Genomic DNA, 21,842 nt, shown 5'->3' with positions numbered 1-21,842 from the left:
ACTCCACTTAAAAAATGTTTTCAGTTGGCATTCAGAGAAATATGTCTTGATTAGCCCTAGCAACCTCTACAGAAGAGCAGAGGATCAGTAACTTTAAGATATTGGTCATGGCTTTCTTCTAGTGCTCTCTGAGGTCAAATTTCCTCATGTAATTATAAATGTTAAAAGGTAAAATTACATTTTAACAGCAGCCAAAAATTAGTATTTTTCAATATATTTACAATATACTACATATTTACATTTCCACATCAAATACTGAATTGTAGACATGAGAGACCATTCATAAAGGCATTCATTGAATGCCCTGGCATTATCTTCTTGTGCAAATGGAAATTTTTCTCAAATTTCTTACTAAAGACAGTCAACATTGCGAAGGCCCCCATCCATGGTCAAAGAGCCAAACCTGAAACACAAAAGAAAAGGAAAAAAGCAATTTGAAACCATTTACTTGGCCCCCAACATCTTAAAAAAATAGAATACCTTTCAGAGAAATAGTTTTAAAGGGTTTAAACAACAATGATTTGTTCTATTTCTTACCTGAAACTTAAGTATTAACATAAATGCATGAAAACAAAAGCAATACAATAACTGGGGAAGGCTTTCTAAGAGAAAAAATGGGGGGTGCTATAGTTTAGAAAGTGTTACTACAAATAAAATGGGATGGGAATTCTGAGCAATGATGTACAGTAAGTCTACATCAATGATGAGAGTAGGTCTGACATACTCAAGGGAAATGAGAAATGGAAACTTGTTGAAAAATAAGATGTTATTTTAAGGAGTTGTTGTTGTTGAATGCTTTAAGTTGGTTTCTGAGGAACAGCTGCTGAGTTTGAACCACTGGTCTTGTGGTTCAAACCGACTCTGGAATCTTGAACTTATCCTACAGTGCCACACCAGTACTTGTTTTTTGGGGGTATGGTGGGCAATAAAGTTGGGTGAGTAAGTGGAGGCCAGACTGTTATGTTCTTTGAATGAGAGTGTGAATTAGATTTTAGATTTGATTTCTTATGTAACAAGAGCTTAGAGACTTTTGAGTCGAGGGGGCAACATGACTAGCTCAGTATGTCGGGGTTAAGTTGACTGGAATAGCCATGAATGGGAAGCACCTGCGGTTAAGTTAACAGGTTATTACCATAGCTCCCATGTGAGAGGGCAAGGAGATGTAAATTATGGTGATAAGAGGAAACACCAAAAACAGTTTGAAGGAAGATTACCAAACTTGATGAGAAGGAGTAAAGAAGAGTTAAGTATCTAAAATGTTTTATGTTCAAGAGAGTAAAAGAAAGGTGGTCCCGCTGAAGATGATGAGGAAATTAGAGGGATAGATGAACTTGGGAAAGATGAAAATAAATGGAGTAATAGTGGGAGATCCATGTAGAGACAACATTCGACACGAGATCTGGCTTCTATCACTAATTCTGTCACCAATCCTTACATTGTTAAGGTAAGACTAAGCTATATCACTCACATATTGTTGAATGAGCCTGCAAATAAGCCATAAGGGAACTGATTTACTGGACATGCTTTGGATTTTAATCTACAATGTATAAGTGACCGTGGTGCTATGGGTTAATGTGCTGGACTGCAAAGTCGGTTTGAACCACAAGGTCGGTGGTTCACGCTTACCAGCTGCTCCTCAGAAAACTGTTGTTGTGGTCTTTGCAACAACAACAAAGTATATTTAAACAGCTGGTTCTACCTGATCTTTAGTCCTACAGGATAAATATAGGATATAGATGAAGCTGTGAAGAAATGATAAATTGGATCAATAATAAGTTATTACTATATAGTTTCTATAAGTCAACAGAAAAAGATAAAACAAATGAACAAACAAAAAACGAACAAGCATTTAACTAGAAAAATGTGAAAAACCCAAAAATTAAAAGATGCTTAATATTATTAGACAAATAAATGCAAATTAAAACAAGATACCAGCTTTTACTAAACAAACTGGCAAACACTGAAAAAGGTGATTAATATTCAGAGTTAATAAAGGCATAGTTTGTTCCTGTTAACTATGTTAACACATAAACCTTTTAAAGAACAAATAAACAATAAAAATTTAACCCATTGTTAAATGTTACTGTAGGTGTTAAGTGCACAGAGTCGGGTTCCAACGCATAGTGACCCCTCTATAGGGTTTCCAAGGAGCAGCTAGTGAGCTTGAATCACTGAACTTGTGGTTCAAACTGACCTTATGGTCAAGTGCTTATCCTACAGTGCCACACCAGGACTCCTTTTGACCCACTGTTGTTGTTGTTAAGTGCCAATGAGTTGGTTCTGACTCATAGCAACCCTATACAGGGTTTTTGAGGAGCAGCTGGTGGGTTTGAACTTTCAACTTTGTGGTTGGAAGTCCAGAGCTGATCCTACAGTGCCACACCAGGAGTCCCATTAATTGCACATAAATTGATCCCCACCTCCCCCGAAATTCTGACACAAATATATGAAGATATACATAAGGAAGTTCACCAAGGCATGTTTTTTGTTTTTGTTTTCTCCATTTTGGTGAGGGAAAGTTTTTCTTTATTGTGTAAGTCCAGGAAAAATTTCATATAGGAATGATAGAATTAGAAAACCCAGTATTTTGGAACCTCCATCTCCATAAAATAATTAATTCAGGCAAAGATCCTCAGAGGATGCTAAAGTCAAGTAAAACACAATCAGGAATAGGTAATTCACATCCTGCAAACATGTCAGCTCACAGACCACTTGCTGACTGCAATAGGAAAAAACTGCCTTTACAATGGAGACATCTGGCTTTCTCTACTCTAATCTAGCATTCAAATAGTGGGACAAATATGTGTATTATATGTGTTCTGACATGAGGCCATCTGAAGTACACAGTATCATCTATGAAACATTAAGCAGACCGTCACAGCTTTCTCTTATGGAGTAGCAGCTGGTGGGTTCAAACTACCAACTTTCTGGTTAGCAGTCAAGTACTTTAACTACTATGCTGTCAGGACTCCCTAACTTTAGTGACAGCACACGCACACACACACACACACACACACACACACACAAACACACACACACAATCAGACAAATTCAGAATGAAGAACATTTACATGTGTTTTTGTCATATGTGGGCATAAAAACCAGGCAGAAGCAGAGTTACATTTGAATAAAAAGAGACTGCAGAGAAAAAAACACTCAAATACACCATGTTAAGCTTCAGTGATTTTGAATTTTTTTTTTTAAGTTATAATACACACTAAGACAGTATAGAAATACTTGGGGATAGGCTCTGTTCTAGAATTAACCCCTTCATTAACTGTATTCTGTTCTTAAGATCTTATAGAAAAAAAAATCTATCGGAGGGCTAATGGAATCCATCATGCTGAATAATGGAGTGTTTTAAAATTTTGGGTAGGCATGACAGATTTTAGTATATAATATGTGGGATATATATATATATATGTATATAGATAGATAGATATATTTATATCTATCTATTTATATATGTCATTGTTAAGTGCCATCGAGTCGATTCCGACCCATAGCAACCCTATATAGGGTTTCCAAGGAGCAGCTGGTGAGCTTGATCCACTGACCTTGCAGTTCAAACAACTTTGCAGTCTGGTGCATTAGCCCACAGCGCCACACCAGGACTCTGTTGGCTAGATAGGTGAGAGGGGGCATGGAAAAAAAATTCACTTGAATATTATCTATCCCAGACACCACACATTCTCAGTAACAGAAAGGAAACTTAAAAGCTTTATAGAAGCTGTACAAAGTCCCATGAGACTATTATCCTAAGCCTTCAAACACAGAAAACCAATGTTGGAAGGTTTTTGGTTATGTCTGAAGAAGAGACACATTTCTGTTTGCAATGACTATATGTGCCTGCATCCACATATTTGTATTTACCTGTACCTATTGCTGTAGGAAAAGCACTGAACTGCTAATTGCAAGGTTGGCAATTCAAACCTATGAGATGAAGATTTCTGCTCCCATAAAGATTTATAGACTCGGAACCCTTACACAGGGAGACTATAAGAATTGAATCGATGACAGTAAGTTTTGTTTTTTTATAGACCTATCTGTGTGTGCTCATGGATGTATACACCTACCCCTACCCATATACCAATTTGCTTATACCCATCATATGTGCTCAAACACTCATTTTTTACTTGGCTTATCCTGTGTTCACTATATTCACATTTAGCCACTTTTCATATCACCAAAAATAACAAACAGCAATGCATTTTCTCACAGTTTAGAGGCTTGAAGCGTGAATTCAGTGTACCAGCTCAAGGGGAAAGCTTTGTTTTGGTTGGCTCTGGGGGAAGGTTCTTGTCCCTTTTCAATATCTAGGGGCTTGTGGCCCTTGGAGATTTCCACGTGTCCTGGAATCAGTCTTCCAGCACCAGGACCCTGCGTTCAAAGTACACACTCTGCTCCCAGCTCTTCTTTTTTGATGTTACTGAGGTCTCTCTGATCTCTGCCCACTTGTTTAATCGCTTTTATTATCTCAAGATTTGACTTAAGATACCACACACCTCATCCTGCCGGTTATATTAGGTTTCATCACACTACTGCTCCTAATTCTGCTTCATTAACATACAGAGGTTAGCATTAACAGCACAGAATAAAGACATCAAATCACAAAACGGAGGATAACTGCATGTGGTTTAGTGTCACTTCTAGCCAGAGTCTGTAACTCCCACCAAACAACATTTCTGCCCTGCTGTGTCTGGGTAAGAGATGGTGGAAGAAGATACTAATAGGATGACAGGAATCAATTGTACATGTTAGCACAGTTAATTATAAAAACTTGAAACTCTAGCATAGGTTTAACATGAGCCACCTCAGAAGAAGGAGAGGGGATTCTCACTATTATCAAAGACGTGGAGCCAGGAGTGGAATTCGTCCTTTGGACACCAAGATTCCTGTGCACTGAGCTTCTTCGACCAGGGACAGGAAGCTGTGACACCAGAGAAGTGGCAGAAGACCAGAAGTAGCAGAACCAAAACCCAGAGCAAGAGAGAGAGTAGTGGACTTCCCAGTCCACGGTACAGGTAAAGCAGAGTGACTCCAGGCGGGAATCTTGCTTATACAGTGAAGTGCTTCCAAGCACTTAAGTGGGGGAGCTAGGTTTGCTGACACACGGAACTAGAGTTGAGTACCTTCAGGCTGAGGCTTATGGTGGAGCAATGTGTCCTGTGGGAATTTATCAGCATCTAACTGGAATAACTGTGCCCTAAGCATCTTCTGATCTTGTATTGTAACCTGCTCACTTCTCTAATAAACCCCACAACTGAGAGCATGATGTCTGAGTTCTGTCTGAGTAGAGAGGGCTTTGGGAGGAATGGTTGGTGCTTCCTATTTGTACACTACATAGCACTGAGAATCATGGCCTAGCCAAGTCTACACATAACATCGCAGGGATAGAATCCAATCCATGACACTCTCAGGAACCAGGATGAGGCAAGGATCTCACCCAGACGGCCTTACTAGCTCTGTACCTTTTCATGTTTGTTCTCCCTCATTTATTAGGACTTTATATCCTCTGCAAAGATTCTGCAGAGGGTTCAGCAAGTTACATACCACCAGAGTGCTGCCCCTAAATTGAAAATTACTATTCTAATTATAGATAATAATGTATAAGAGATTTTGCTTTCAAAAAACTGATTTAAATAAGCAAATAATTCTACTAATCAATGCTACTCTGAAATGGAATCATCACAACTGACATCTTGATGCAAATAACCCAATAAACAGGCATCACTGATTTCACGATCACACTGGAAACCATAAGGGATCTATATGACTGTTTATTCCTTTCCCTTGCCTACCTACTTATACAAGTAGATACAAGTATAGATAAATATATACTCAATTATATATAAAATCAAAGTACAGTATGATTTTTCATTACTCACCTCTCTAAAATATGATTATTTTCAGCAAGTTCTTTAACCACACCTTCCATCTCTTCCTTTAATTTCTTCATACTAAACATATAAAATAAATAAATAAGCACCTCTGAGCAAAACAGGTATGCAAATGTTTTAGTATGATGTATATTTTAGAGTAGTTTTATGTTTACAGAAAAATTTAATAGAAAAAAACCACGTCTGGTCCCTTGCACACTTTTATAATTAGCTCTCCAATGAGCCTTGGTAGCACAGTGGGTTAAGCATTGGACTATTAATCGCAAGGATGGTGGTTCAAATCTACTCATTAATTCTTAAATGAATTAACTAATTCATTTAAGAAAATTAATAAATGTTATACTCAGAAGAAACATTAAAGGATTTTAAAATATAAAAGTAGGATCACAAACTGAAATAAAACTAAATGGAAACCTTTAGTTACTGATGATAAGTTTCTTACCCAAGAGTCATTTCCACTAACGTGTTAGAACTTGGATAAATTGGGGGCATGGTATGCTTGATTCCACTGGAAGCTGCAAACATTTTCTGAGGCAAAGTTTCTTGTAACTGAAATATCAAAAACCTACATCAATTTCACAATAGAATATTTACTACTGAGCCACATATTACAGATTTTAATAAACTCTTTATAGCATTAAACTGTAATTTAGGAGCCATTAATGACATAACACAATACTTAAACAACTTTTTGTATAGATGATAAAATTATGGTCTACCACATGCTTTGAATTTTAAAGTATCCACATTTTAAAATTTTGGTACAGAATACGTATCAAAACAAGTGAGAAAACAGAATATTATACACATTCTATCCTATTTCTTCCCTTCTCAATTATTGTTCTTACTGCTGTTAAGCGCCATAGAATTGATTCTGACTCATGGCAACCCTGTATAGTGTTTCAGTGGAGCAGCTGGTGAGTCTGAACCACCATGTGGTTCAAACTAACCTGATAGTTCAGCACATTATCCTGCAGCACCATACCAGGTATTATCAGGTATAAACTAAGAATAATTAGCGTAGTGGTTACGAATCAGGCTGCAAGCCGGAAGGTCAGCAGTTCGAAACTACCAGCTGTTCCGTGGGAAAAAGATGAGGCTTTCTGCTCCCGTAAAGATTTACAGCCTTGGAAACCCTATGCAGGGTCGCTATGAGTCGGAACCGACTCCATGGCACATAACAACAACAAGAAGGGAGAAAATGGCTCTTTTACTGTATCTGAAATTGCTGATGTGGCACTGTGGATTAGCATTGGGCTGCTAACCTCAAGATCATCAGGAGAAAGATGAGGTTGTCTGCTCCTGTTTACACTGGCAGTATTGGAAACCCCTTACAGGATTGCCAAGACTCAGACCTGCCTTGATGGCAGTTGGTTTAGTGTTTTGGGTTTGGTACCTCATTAGTGTAGTCTTGATACTTCGATACTTCTTCTTCAATATCAAAACACTGATTAGTTAGTGATAACAACTGTTTCCTTAGATGAAGCATCTTTCTGAAAATCACAAAGAATTAATAGGTAACTTAATGAAGTACAAATCCTTTAATATCACAAACATTAAATAGTATGTTGTAATCAACCACTCTTTCCCCAAAACACATTTACCTACCTCATCCATTCTTCTGACTTTTCAAAAAATGCTTCATACTTCTTAACACATTCATCAGTAAAGTGGGTCATAGCTTTTATTGCATGATAATAGAGTTTTTGCCTGTAATTTGGAAATAATCAAAGAAGCTTAAACTGTTTTCACTCTATTTCCAACATCAAGACTTTTTCACATATGTGAAGTGTATCCACTCTCTATAATGAGGTTGTAGCTTTAGAGTATAAGCATTCCCCAGGTTATGAACGAGATCCATTCCTAAGTGTGTGTCTAACTGGAATTTGTAGATAAGTTGGGACAGGTGTTTATAGCTCTTAATTGGCCTCACTTTTGTACAAGAAAAGGCTTAGAGTCTTCTCAGTGTTTTAAAAGCTGCACAAGCAAATGTGAAGACAACTGTAATGAAGAATTTGTTGCAAGTAGGGGGTGACTCAATCATCTCAAAGTGATAACACATTTACATACGTTAGGAGTCCTGGTGTGGTACTGTAGGATAAGCACTAGACTACAAGGTTAGTTTGAATCACAAGATGGGATGTTCAAACTCACCACCTGCTCCTCAGAAACCTTACATAGGGTCGCTAGGAGTCACACTTAAAAACAACAAAGGGCAAGTACAAGTTGTTCCTAATTCATGTTTGTAACCTGGGGACTGGTTGTATTTAGAGTAGACATCAAAGGTTTCCAAGGCAGAGACACAAGCAAAAGGCATAGGTTCAAAATAGAGTGTTCAGAAAATATTTCCTAAATGAGAATCACTGTTCTGTAGAGTTATGTAAGTGGGTAAGTCTGTCCTCCTTTCTTGTCTATTATCTGTGCTCTGTAATCAGAACGGATCAAATTGCAGACTGAGTGGAATGGTGATCTGCACCTGCCAACCCCCAGCCCACCCTCCAGGTAGTCTCCCAATCAGGGATCAGATAAGTGCAATTTGACGAGGGCCTCAATAATGTGCAAGTACAGTTACAATCCTATAAAACCAAGATTAAAAAGGTACTTTCTTATTCAACTTTGAAAAGTATCGTATCAGTAATGTAACCATTTTGTTGTTGTTGTTACTGCTGTCAATTCAGTTCCAACTCAAAGCAACCCTGTACAGGGCTTCCTAGGAGCAGATAGTGGGTTTGAACAGCTGATCTTGCAGTTCAAGCTGACTTTACTGTCTCGTGCTTATCTCACCATAGAGCACCAAAAAACTTATTAACCTGAATATTAATTAAACTGAATACTTACTTATCAAATTTGTGAATTTGTTCTTCATTGTAAGCTAGTCCTAGAAATAAGAAAAAATACTTTTATAAATGCAGAAACATAGAATCACATCACACATATGTATTTTTATATTTCTTTATCTTTTATTTTTTGTTATGATTTATACAATGGGGCCTCAAAAAGTTTGTGGAAAAATTCCATTTTCCACAAATCTTTTGAAGCCCTTTCATATGTATACTGACATAAAATAAAATATTTTGCTAAAAAAAAAACAAACCCGAAGAGTAGAAAACAGATGTGGCAAACTGGTGGCTCATGGGATAATATCATTTCAATTTGGTCTGTATAGTGATAACATTAAAGCAAAAAAAAAAGTCAACATTTGGAAATCAGGATATTTCTAACAAAATCTGTATTCTTGCTTCTCTTAAGAAATAGAACAAGTCAGGTGACCATAAGTATTGGCTACATAGTGTTGTAGCTGCCCCTCCTCTCTGACTCTCCTCAGCCTCATTGGCCAATCTTATTCCTTTCTGTTACCTGCCTGGTCTCTAGAAGCACTGAAGTTTAAGACCCCTGATTTATAATACATATAAATGTTTAAAATGTCTGTTTTGGAAATACTTTTTAGTAGACTCAACCTCTTTCCTAAAGAAACAACATTTCTGAAATAAATAATTTAAATGGCCACCCTGACAAATTTACCAAATTAGTTCAACTGAATTAGAACTATTAAGACTGATTCTTTACATTGACAAATGGCAAATTTTACTTACTACGTTCTGCTTTGTCTTTTTTGAACTGATAGTAAATCTCTGTGATGCAATTTAGCAGTACTTGTAGCTTTTCTACACTATTTAAGGAAGAAAAATCCAAATGAATTAACTGAATCAATATGAAAAAGGGCATTTAATAGTTAAGAGCAGAAATCACCAATAATGTTTTAACCTACTTTCTATCTTTCGGATGAGTGCCTTCTTGATGTGCCCATGTATCTGACAGCAATCCACCTGGAGACAATTTACCTTCAATATCTTGAAGACTGGTGTCTATTGTTCCCTGAGAACTGGAAAGCTAAATAAAACCAATGAATTCAGATCCAGATTGCCAAACATTACAGAAGACCATCACAGTGTGAGTGGAGTCTAAAGTCTAGATCATATTTCTTTTTCATACATAACTTCAATTCAAAGTCTGAGTAATTATTTTCATCTTAAATGCAAGGATGGTTTCTTAAGTTGTTGCCTACCAAGAGGTAGGCTGAAACTCTATAATTTTTTATATATGAGGAAATTCAGTCAAGATACTGTATTTGAGCATATCTACAACCTGACTGTAAATGTAGCACTATCTCATACATCACTAAGAAATAGAAGATTCAATTAAACTAAACATACTTCAATCAAAAGACAAATCTCAGAATGTTAATATGAAAAGCTATATCTTAAAATTCATATGATGATAAAACATGAGACCAACTATTAAGACATTTTAGAAAATATTTTACAGATTAAACATCCTTCTTAAAAAAGTACAAAATACTTTTAATCATCAAATGACATTTGTTTAGTGTTACAGGGAAAGGATTACAATCATTGAGATGAAGCAAGGTGAATGGTTTACTGAATGCAGAGCTGATGATCTTGTCTGTAAACCTTCACCTAATTCACAATAGTTACTGTAAAAAAATTGCATTTGTTTTCTTACCTATAAAATATGGTTAGTACTTTATCTCAGAGTTGTTGTGAATATTAACTATACCCAACATAAAACCATCAGCATGATCTCTGTATAAAACGTAGGTATCCAATATTTGTTCTCTGTTTAGAGGCCAAACACACATACACGCACATGTACACACACACAACTCCTCTTGAAAACAGAAGATAAACCACATTTTAATTTCTTTTCCATTTCAGTTTAGTAAAGGAATCACTTATCTGTAAATCTTATTTATACTTATTTGGAAAAGTTCTGAAGGAAGGATGGAGGCTAGAATTAAAGACTAGGAAGTATGTTTTCCCTAGAACCATCAAATATCCAAGGTCAGTAAGGCAGCATTAGCCAGGGGATGAAGTTCAAAAGACTGGAAAGGATAAGAAAGAAGGATGAATGGAAATGTTAAACACAGGGAGGCATTAGAAGAGTGCTGTTACATTGCGGGAATGTTTATGAACTGCTGAATGGAAAACCAACTTGCTCTCTAAACTTTTACCCAAATGACAATAATAAGTTTTTTAAAAATAAGAAAAAGAATGAAAGAATTAACTATGTCTCAAGATTTAAAGGCTCCTGATGCACATTATTGCTTGTCAAGTGGGTTATTGCTGATAATTGCCACAAAGTCAATTCTGAACTTTTCAAATAGTAGCCAAGCACTTAACTGTACCGCAGGTTTAACAATAAAAATAGCCCTTTCTAAAGAGTACACTCTTATTAGCATTGGTATAATTTTTAAGGTCTTATTAATTTGAAAGATAAAAATAGGCAATTTTCTATTATTATTCTGTGTGGACATTTTTTTCCAAGTTTATTAACTAGATATATTTTTCTTCATTTGCAAATTGTTTGCTTATGTTCTTTACTAATTTATTTTTTGCTGACTTGATACTTCCTTACCAATTTGAGCTATTTATATAAAATCTCTAACACATTTTGTCAGTTTGTTAATTAAGCTTTTTTTTAAACACAAAATTTTAATTTTGATATTATCCAATGTATATCTTGCCTTTTATGGTTTCTGTTTTCTTTAACATTGATGTTTAGAATGTGTTAAATACTTCAAAATACAGATAATTATTTATGAACAAAGTTATTTCTTACAGTATTACATTAAAGAGTGAAAAATAGCAAACAACCTGAGAGAGCAACAATTGAGAAATAACAATTAAACTATAATAATTTCATTGGCTACTAAAAAGTAGCATAAAAACACTGGAAAATGATTGCAACTACATTGTTGTTGTTAAGTACCATCGAGTCAGTTCTAACTCATAGAGATTCATCTTTCTTCTGTGGAGTGGCGGGTGGGTTTCAACCACCGACTTACAGGTTAGCAGTCTAGTGCTTATCCTACAGAGTCACTGTGCTCCTACAGTGTTATTCAAAAACATAAAAATTTTATATTCATAGAATAAGCCATTTAGTAGTATGTAAAAAAGGAGTCCTGGCTTGGTACTGTAGGATCAGCACTGGAATGCAAACCATAAGGATGGTGGTTCAAACATACTAGCTGCTCTTTGGAAACCCTATACAGGGTCACTATGAGTCAGAACTGACTCGAAGGCACTAAAACAAACATACAAGAAGACTGTAAAACAGTGACTAAACACTGATTGTGAGACCCATCCCCATAATTTCAAATTCAGTAGTTCCGGGGTGGGGCCCAGCTGTTTGTATTTCTGTTAAGTTCTCCTGTGAGGCTGATGCTGGGGGTGCAGGAACCCCATAAGAATCATCACTACAGCACAATGAACAAAACTTTAATAATCATTTTTTGGGGTAGTAGGCATATGCAAAATTTTTATCTACCTATAATTTTACGTTTGTGGTAGAAAAAAATTCTTAAGGTCTTCCACAGAAAAAGTCACAACAATTCAACACGTTACAGGAAAAACAAAGAAATTTAGTGAAAAATAATAGGTCTGAAGTCAGGAACCCTTAATTCAGATGATTCTGTAAGTTTATGCTATTTAATCACTCCAGGCTCCAATTTTATTAGAAATCTAAGTCTCACAAAAATATAATAAAAGTGAAAAACACTTTGTGCTCCTCAAAGAAAAATTTCAATATCAAAGTATTCAAAGCAACACTGTCACTGGAAACAAGTGTCTATCAGGCCTAGGAGCTGGTAGATCAACTTCTAAGACAAAAGCAAAGAAAAAGTATCAACACTTGCAATTTACAGTTTATATACAGACTTATATACAGACAGCTACAAGAGAGGAATAATTCTTATTTCTCTGACATTTAATAGTTTTATTCTGTGTTTGTCAAAATTCACTTTATATTTTAATCCAGTAACTTTTAAATCTGTATTAATTAACTGAATAAAAAGTTTCCTGAAACAGCAACTTCCTTATTCTATGTAATACATCCTGACATTTGCTATTTCTATTCAATTCCATGTTTTAAAAATTGCTGATCAGAATGTGCTAAATGTCCAAGTCTACTAGTCATTCCTGAGTCATAAGAAAACACTATTTTAGGAGCTGGAATTCTGAAGGAAAGAAACAATAATCAATGTAAGCTGGAAAAGAGGAGGAAGGAAATAGCATAAACTCTTTCACTTTTAATTTAAAATCCATTCTATGAAAAAATACTTCAAATACTACCAAGTTTGCGTACGTATAGCACTTGTTTCTACTTCTAAACAAAATTAAGTATTCTAAACGTTAAATTCCATTAATGAACTTGCTTTATTGCTACATCGGATACGAACAAATACATGCTATATTATGCCAAAGAAAATTAAATTAAGCAGAAACACAAGAACATTATGAATTTAAGAAAAGAGAGAGAGAAAGAGTTTAAAGTAGCAGGCATTTAAAAATGTTCTAAGAAGGATAATGCACTGGATTGCAAGGTCAGTTTGAGCTGTAGGGTCCGCAGCTTAACAACAACAAAGGGTATTTAAATATTATAAGAAGTCCCTAAAAGTGGGAAAAGGCTACTTTTCCTCTGCAGAGTTTAGATATATTATCTCTCTTGAAGAGCTTAGATCTAATCTTGCCAGCAAAGAATTCAATTATGAGCCTATGATTTTTATAATTTTGTAAATACTTACTCTCAACAATTTGGTGTGTATATCTGAAATCTCACCTAGCTCTGCTGCTTCTAAATTGATCTGCATCAACTTTTCATATCTGTATGAAAAAATAAGTCAATTATAAGTCAAATAAGAAAAATAAGTTAATAAAAACTTAAATGTGTGTAACAGTAGAGATTTTACGTTTTTTTTTAATATATTCTATTTTTAGTTTTTTTATAGTCATTTAAGAATAAAAAACTGATGCACAGTATATAAGCAAATAGATTCCAAGAAACACTGAAGTCTTTCTAAAAAAGAAATTTTATATTTGTTTACTTATAAATTTGCAGATTAAGAGATAATATGTAGACGGCATATTAATTTTGAATAGTCATATGCCAGGATGATAGTCAAAATACTAGATTTCAGCATTAATGGAGCCAATAATATGGGTGTGGTGCTTTAGGATCAGCACTGGACTGCCAACCACAAGGTTGGCAGTTCAAACCCACCAGCTGCTCCTGGGAGACCCTATACTACTGAATCAGAATTGACTGGAGGGCACTTAACAACAACAGTAGTAGTGATATCATTGATTACATTTCCTTTGTAGTGCAAATACTATAGCCTATGGGAAGGGAAGTTTAAAATATAATTTTGTTTCAGGTATTCCCAGGGATAAGATTAATAAATTAGAGTAAACAAAAACTGACTTCCTAAAATTTATAAACTATCATCAAAAGGCAGTTCTAGAATACCTCTCCCTATTTCTTTTGTTGACTACAGGTTTTATATTTTCCTTTTCAAAGTGCCTACTATGCAAGGTAAACATGAGCTGCTTCTATTGCAGATTAAAGAGAGGGGGGAGAAGCCATGACAGAGACAGTGTTGGTTTCTGAGAAATGAAACTTTTGTCTTTGTGATGAAGTAATCAGTAAGCTGAGGTTGCTCCTCATTCTAAACATTATAAATCATTATTAATTGCATAGTGTAGTATAAACACTTGCACGGCATGCTAAATTATGCCATAGACAACTAGATAAACAGAAATGGAATAGCAGTGAATCCTTCAACCACTACTAGTAAAGAAGTAATCTACTCACACTTTGACAGTTTTTTCAATGTTTCTGATGCAGAATTCCAATGTAATCACAACTTCTGTCTTTTTGTGAACAGCTTCATTGTAATCATCTTTAATTAATTCACTAAAAAACATTATTATTCCCATTAGTTAACTAAGGAATTGTTTTTCTTTTTTCTGTCACAAAGTATACTGCTTGACTACTGTTCAAATACATTTCATAACCTTCTTGATATATTATGAAAGGTAATTCATATTTTTAGGCACCATTAAAAACATGTTTATAACCCTTATGCATATGAGAAGACTTCAAAAGTTTGTGAAAAAATGGAATCAAAAGATAGTGGAATGTTCCACGAACTTTCTGAAGTCCCCTTATATCTATGGCACTTAGATTTTATAAACCACTACTATGTATCAAAGGGGCTCTGGTAGCATAGTGGCTATGAGTCGGGCTGCTATCCTCAAGGTCAGCAGTTTGAAACTACCAGCTGTTCCGCGGGAGAAAGGTGAAGCTTTCTGTTCCCATAAAGATTTATAGTCTTGGAAATCCTGTACAGGGTCACTATGAGTCGGGACCGACTCCGCGATACTTAACTACAACTATGTATCAGGGTCACAGTTTAGAAATTTAAGGCATTAAATTTTTTTATTAAGTAAAAAAATCTACAATCACAATTTATAAAGCATTTATAAACTTATCTTCATTTTTCATAGTACCTTGCTTTCAGATTTTTACTTTAAACCAACTAATGTGATTACTTAAGAAGTGGGAAGACATACTAGGTAACACATAACTGAAGGGTTTTTGGTCTGCATCAGGGGTCAACAAACTAAGGGATAAGGACTGGTGTTGTCTGGTTAGTGAGTAAACACTGGTATTTACATTATTAAAGGTTGTGAAAACAAAGCAAAGAATATTCACGAAGTCTAAAATATTACCAATCCCAGTCAAGACTAGTATTTCTCATGATTTACTAATCAGAAAAAAAAAAAAAAAAAAGTCATGAATCAGTGACTGAAGTAGATACCAATAGCAAGAGAAAAAGAAAGTTGTTATTAACCTTATGAAAATAAATGCAGCTAATACTTCTATTTTTTTTCAGGAACTATTTAACAAAAAGGGAGCATGGTGGCTCCTGCAATAAGTACTGGATTGTGAACCATAAGGCTGGCCGTTGGGAGTCCATAGCCATTCTGCGATAGAAGGATGAGGCTTTCTGCTCACGAAAAGTTGTACAGCCTGGGAAACCCTACAAAGGGTCAGAACCAACTCAACAGAACTTAACAACAATTTACCCAAATAAGGCGACGTCTTAATGGAAATAAAAAAGCACAGGCTTATAAATTAAATGTGTGATCACATCTAAAATATGTGATCACACAGAAAAGTATTCTAAAAACAAATTTATGGATATCATATAAAGGCAACAGAAAGAAAAATACTACTTCTAGAAGAACTGCAAAAGAGCAAGGATGATGAAATGCCTCACATAGGCTTCTGTAAGGAGGCTAGGTGCGTGTTATTCATAGACTGTCACAAGCACTGAAGACCAAGGGCACTATGGCCAGAAAGATGAGCCCAGCAAACACACATGCTAGAATCTCCTAGCTAAAAGGCTATTAAAATGTGTGCAGAAAACTCAAAAGCTTCAAATGATGTTATGGAACTAGAAACATGATTTTCAAGAGATTCATTTATTCTCCACTTACAGCAAATGGAAAGATGATGTGTGTAAGTTATGAAAAGGTTGAAACAAAACAAAAAAAGGTTTAAATAATAGTCATCCACAAAACATAACTTTTTATTGTGAATTGAGTTATGGTTTAGATCACCACTTTTACATTCGATAAATCATATACTTCGTTTCATTTTAATGATCACAATCCCAACCACATAACATCAGTTATCCCACTTGGTCCCTGTGATTCTTGTTTCCATTCTACCCTCCTTCGCAACCCTTCTGAACTCTGTCCTCAGATAAATACTCTCCTTTTGATCTCAAAAGGTTGATTATTCCTTGGTGAGGATACCTTACACGTGTTGTTGTCCCCCTATATTCCTATCTACTGCTTGGCTGACAACTAAGCCATTAAGGTAAGTTCCACTCCAGACCTGAAGGATGACTGAGGGTCATAGTTTCTGGTTCTTCAAGTCTCTATCTGACCAGAAAGGTGGGTCTTTTTTACAATATTGAGTTCTGTTCCACATTGTCTCCCACTCTATCTAGGACCTTCTAATGTGACCCCTTTTCAGAGCAGTTGGTTATGGTAGCCAGGCAACACCTAGTTCTTCTGGTCTCGGGGTCGTGGAGAATGATGTTCCTCTGTTTGATAAGTTTACTGGACTAATTGATTCCACGCATCTTCAATTTTCATCACACTTCTTTCATCCATACAGGGAGAGACATAGTTGCATCTCAGATGACTGCTCATGAGCTTTTAAGATCCCAGTGACTACTCAGAAAAGCGGACTGTGTTTAACAGTCTTTGTGGTCTATGCTATGCTGATTGACCATACTGTCCCCTGAGACTATGGTCCTGAGCCTGCAGGTCCAGCAACTTGTTGCCTCAAGGTGTTTGGTAATTTCTAACAAGTTTTCATCATTTTTTTCCTGGATGCTCCACCACCACATTCACAGATATGTCACAAAACATATCTTACGAGTCACTTTCAGAGAGAAAATACTTAATTAGATGCTTAATATTCTGACCTAGAATATATTAAAAAAAAAGCTTTTAAATTGCTTGCTGACTATGTACTCATATTGTTTGCTTTGATTTATAGGAAATGTCTAGAATAGGTGGACCTAGAGGCAGAAAGTAGATTAATTATAATCTATCTAAGGCTGGTTGGCAGCTGTAAGGGGTTGGGAGAAAATGAGTGACTGCTAATGGCTGTAGGTTGTTGGTAAGGGCCATCGAGTCGGTTCCAGCCCATAACGACCCTATATAGAGTTTCCAAGGAGTGGTTGGTTGAGTTTGAACTGCCGACCTTGTGGCTCAAACCAACCATGCGGTTCAGTGCTTATCCTACAGCACCACACCAGGACTACAGATATCTTTTCAGGGTGATAAAAATTTTCTAAACTTAGATAGTGGTGATGTTGCACAACTCTGTAAGCACATAAAAAATCACTTTTTTGTATTGAATACTTTATAATTTTTACTGTGGTTCAGGTGTATACTATACACTTGAAATAGGTATATTGTATGGTATATGAATTCTATTTCAATAATACTGTTTGAAAAAAATAAGTGCGTATGCTATATTTCATTTGGGGAAAAGATGGGAAATGGACAGAAAACAGATGAGACACTGAGAGTTTAAACCCTAGGGAGAAGAACAGATTGTATTAAATAAAAAATGCCAAAGTCTTTGAAGACAGAAATGACAAGTATGTTGAGACTCTTAGAAAAGGAACTCATGTGCTACCACATTGTACGGCATGGTATAAATTTTAAAATTCAGATTATATTTGTCGTGTTTCACAAAGTTACTAAGAAAATCAAAATGAAAAGGCAGCCGTTAAAATGTTTTACCAACTAAATGTGAAATACTGTTTAATTATCAAAATCAAACACCTAACCTTAGCCTGAAGAGGTAGTGTCAGAAGAGATGATCATTATTAATTTAGTGAGGTCTATATCAAATAATAGGACAATATCTTCATATCACATTTAAAATTTTGTTAATGATAACTCAAAAACACTTGCAAAAGTACATTACAGGGAACTGCCAGAGGTTCAAGTCGGATTCAGGTGAGAACATGGAATGAGGAATATCACTACTGATACCAGATGAATCTTGACTGAAAGCAGAGAATACATTAAGATGTTTACCTGTGCTACAGTGATTATGTAAAGGTTTTCAAATTGTGTGGACCATGACAAGCTATAGACAACACCGCAGAGAATGAGTACACCAGAACAGTTCAATGTGTTCATGAGGAACCTGCACGTAGACCTGCACAAGAGGCAGCAGTTCGAACAGAACAAGGGAACACTGAATGGTTTAAAATTAGGGAAGGTGTGTTCCAGGGTTGTATTCTTTCATCATACTTATTCAATCTGCATGCTGAGCATATAACCTGAAAAATTGGATTATATGAAGAGGAATGAATTGGCACCAGGATCAGAAGAAGAAGGCTCATTACTAACTTACAATATACAGATGATACAATCTTGTTTACTGAAAGTGAAGAGGACTTAAAATTCCTACTGCTGAAGATCAAAGATCACAGCCTTCAGTACAAGATGCACCTCAATGTAAAGAAAACAAAAATCCTTACCACTGTACCAAAAATAACATGGTAAATGAAGTAAAGTTTGAAGTTGTCGAAGACTTCATTTTGTTTGGATCCACTATCAACACTAATGGAAGCACAAAGAAATCAGATAACATATTGCATTAGGCAAATCTGCTGCACAAGACCTCTTTAAATTGTTCAAGAGCAAAGATGTCAGTTTGAAGGCCTACGGTGTTCCTGATCCAAGCCACGATATTTTCAATAGCTTCCTATGTATGTGAAAGTTGGACAGCGAATAAGGAAGACCGTAGAAGAATTAGTACGTTTGAATTGGTGTTAAAGAAGAATATTGAAGTACCATAGTCTGCCAGAAGAACAAACAAATCTGTGTTGAAAGAAGTACAGCCAGAATGCTTCTTAGAAGCCAGAATGGCGAGACTTCATCTCTCATACTTTGGACATATTATCAGAAGAGATCAGTCCCTAGAGAAGAAGAACATCATACTAAGCAAAGTGGAGGGTCAGTGAAAAAGAGGAAAACTCCCAAGAAAATGGATTGGCAAAGCGCTCACGTTTAACAATGATTGTGAAGATGGCGTAGGATGGGGCAGTGTTTAGTTCTACTGTGCACAGGGTCTTTATGAGTCAGAACTGACTTGACAGCACCCACCACCAACAACAATAGATGAAGATCAAAGGATCCCTTATGGCACAATGGTTAAAACACTCAGCTGCTAACCAAAAGTTTGGTAATTTGACTCCATGGAGCCCTGGTGTGGCATTGTGGGCTAATGCATTAGACTGCAAAGTCGTCTGAACTGCAAGGTTGGTGGTTCAAGCTTTCCAGCTGCTCCTTGGAAACCCTATACAGGGTCGCTATGGGTCAGAAGTGACTCACCGGCACTTAACAACAACAATAACCCACTCCGCAACAGAAAATATTACAGTCTTATAAACTCTATAGTGTAGTTCTAATCTGTACTACTGGGTCAATATGAGCTGGAAATGACTTAATGGAATGGATTTGATTTTTCTGGTTGTATGTGAAGATTAATTTCTGATCTATTACTTACGTCAACCATCGTATTCCCTTTCGGACTAATTCCTGGTAAAGCAAGAGGCTACTGGCGACTCTACAGGCGTAACACACAACCCCAGTCATTGCCTAATGAACAAAGAAATGTCAATTATTTGGGATTAACTGTGTACAGTGTAAGGAAAATTTTACACTCAATTTTCCAAGTTTATACATTTTTATCAAGTTAATTAAGAATAGAATAAACTACCAACCTCTAAAAGCTAAGGATAGATGCAGCTATGATAATTATTTTATCATTTACATTAACTAAACATGCATTGTCTCTATAGAATTTTTGTATAGTAAGTTTGAGGAAAAGCTAGAAAGTAAAGAAAAACATGAAAGAACTAAGACAGAAAAGATAACAATTTAAATGAATAATTTCCTTTGTCAGGTAGGCATATATAAAGACAAAATACTTATATTGCTTTTACTATTGATATGATAATTTTAGTTCATATTTTTTATGAAGTAATCCAATTAAATACTAACCTTAGCCATGCTAGCATCCCCATCTAAATCATAACGTGGATGCACTTTGGGGAGAGAAACTGAAATGTGAAATAAAATAGGAAATAGGAAATTTAAAACCTAAAATGAGACATGAAGAATTTTTACAAATTACCTTTATCCTTTGTAAACCATATGGGATATCTAAGCTAGTATTAGTCAAAAATAACTCATTAATGAATTTTTCCTCGTTAAAAACACCCATCAGTGTTATTCATAACAAATTATTTCTAATCTTTTTAGGGAGTTTCAATTTTCTTAAATAAATAACTTCTCTTTAAATCTAAATCAAATTCTAATGCCCCAAAAAGAAAATTTTTAAATCTGAATAATTTGTTTTCCCTAGGAAAATAATTTAAAAGATTCCAAAATGTAAAAAGAAGCTCACTGTTCTTAGAATCTAAAGCATGGGACAGTGTCATATATACATTGGGCACATGATATTTGTTGAAATTATGGGGACACAAACTATTTGACTGTTAGCAAAGTACTTAAAGCAGAGTGCTACAGTAAATGCACACCAATAAACTACTATTTTAAATAAAATATCTGAAAACTAAATTATGTGACTATGAGGCTTGTAAATTTTACTACTATTCTCTTTCAACTAGTTTATAAAATGTTAATAATTAAGAAAATTCTACATTAGGGTCATCATCAAACAATTTTATGAAAATCACAAATCTTTTTATATCCTCAATATTATTTTTTATTGGCTAGTAGGGCTAAGCAGAAAAATTCCAACTTACTTTTTTCATATATTAATCCTATAGTGCTCAAAGGTTCCCGGCTTACTAAAAAGATGGGATTTCCCTCAGTTGTTTTAGGGAAATGTTGTGCCAGTCTTCCAGGTTCTAGAATTAAGCGGCGTCCTTCATAGATAAGTTCTTGATTTGAAGAAGTAATTTTTGTTTGTTTATATAACAGTTCATGAAATACAGTTGCACTATGTGGGAAAAACCAAAATGACATTATAATTGGGGATAAAATGAGAGCTAAAAAGCTCCCTCACATTTTTTAATGATGAAACCTACAATATCTGTTTTGGAGTATATTTCTAAGATCATGTTCAGTCCATATATACGCTGTCTTGTTAAATGGGTAATGAAAAACATTATTAAACAAAACATTTTACATATCCAACCATCTACAAAGCAATCAATTATAAAATATGTTTTATGTTTAGATACCTACATAATATAAAGTATTACTAGTATCTAACAATGGAAATCAACAAAGCAGAGAGGCTAACAACACTGATCCTGCAGTCAGCCTGCTGCTGTTAGGTATCACTGAGTTGGTTCCAACTCACAGTGACTCTATGCACAACAGAAAGAAACACTGCACCATCCTCATCATCGCAGCTGTGTTTGAGGTCACTGTTGTGGTCACTGTGTCAATCCATCTCATTGAGGGTCTTCCTTTTTCACTCAGGTTTAAATCCCAGCTCTTTACA

The 21,842-nt window shown here is 35.4% G+C and overlaps 1 protein-coding gene across 1 annotated transcript in view; it reads right to left on the bottom strand.

The window, feature by feature from the left end:
- Positions 1-328: 328 nt before the first annotated feature.
- TBK1 (TANK-binding kinase 1) overlaps positions 329-21,842 on the bottom strand; it is a 92,626-nt gene continuing 71,112 nt past the window's right edge. The window contains exons 8-20 of the mRNA XM_006859518.1: positions 21,136-21,332; positions 20,369-20,427; positions 19,872-19,963; positions 14,571-14,672; positions 13,504-13,582; positions 9,670-9,791; positions 9,494-9,570; positions 8,739-8,778; positions 7,509-7,610; positions 7,297-7,393; positions 6,343-6,449; positions 5,889-5,960; positions 329-403 (exon numbers count right to left, since the gene is read on the bottom strand). Of these exons, the coding sequence (XP_006859580.1) occupies positions 352-403; positions 5,889-5,960; positions 6,343-6,449; positions 7,297-7,393; positions 7,509-7,610; positions 8,739-8,778; positions 9,494-9,570; positions 9,670-9,791; positions 13,504-13,582; positions 14,571-14,672; positions 19,872-19,963; positions 20,369-20,427; positions 21,136-21,332 (1,198 nt within the window). The 3' untranslated portion in view covers positions 329-351. The remainder of the gene's footprint in view (positions 404-5,888; positions 5,961-6,342; positions 6,450-7,296; positions 7,394-7,508; positions 7,611-8,738; positions 8,779-9,493; positions 9,571-9,669; positions 9,792-13,503; positions 13,583-14,570; positions 14,673-19,871; positions 19,964-20,368; positions 20,428-21,135; positions 21,333-21,842) is intronic.

Source organism: Chrysochloris asiatica, unplaced genomic scaffold (assembly GCF_000296735.1).
Source record: "Chrysochloris asiatica unplaced genomic scaffold, ChrAsi1.0 scaffold00033, whole genome shotgun sequence".
Taxonomy (NCBI): Eukaryota; Metazoa; Chordata; class Mammalia; order Afrosoricida; family Chrysochloridae; genus Chrysochloris; species Chrysochloris asiatica.
This window is presented reverse-complemented; position numbering and strand designations above follow the sequence as displayed.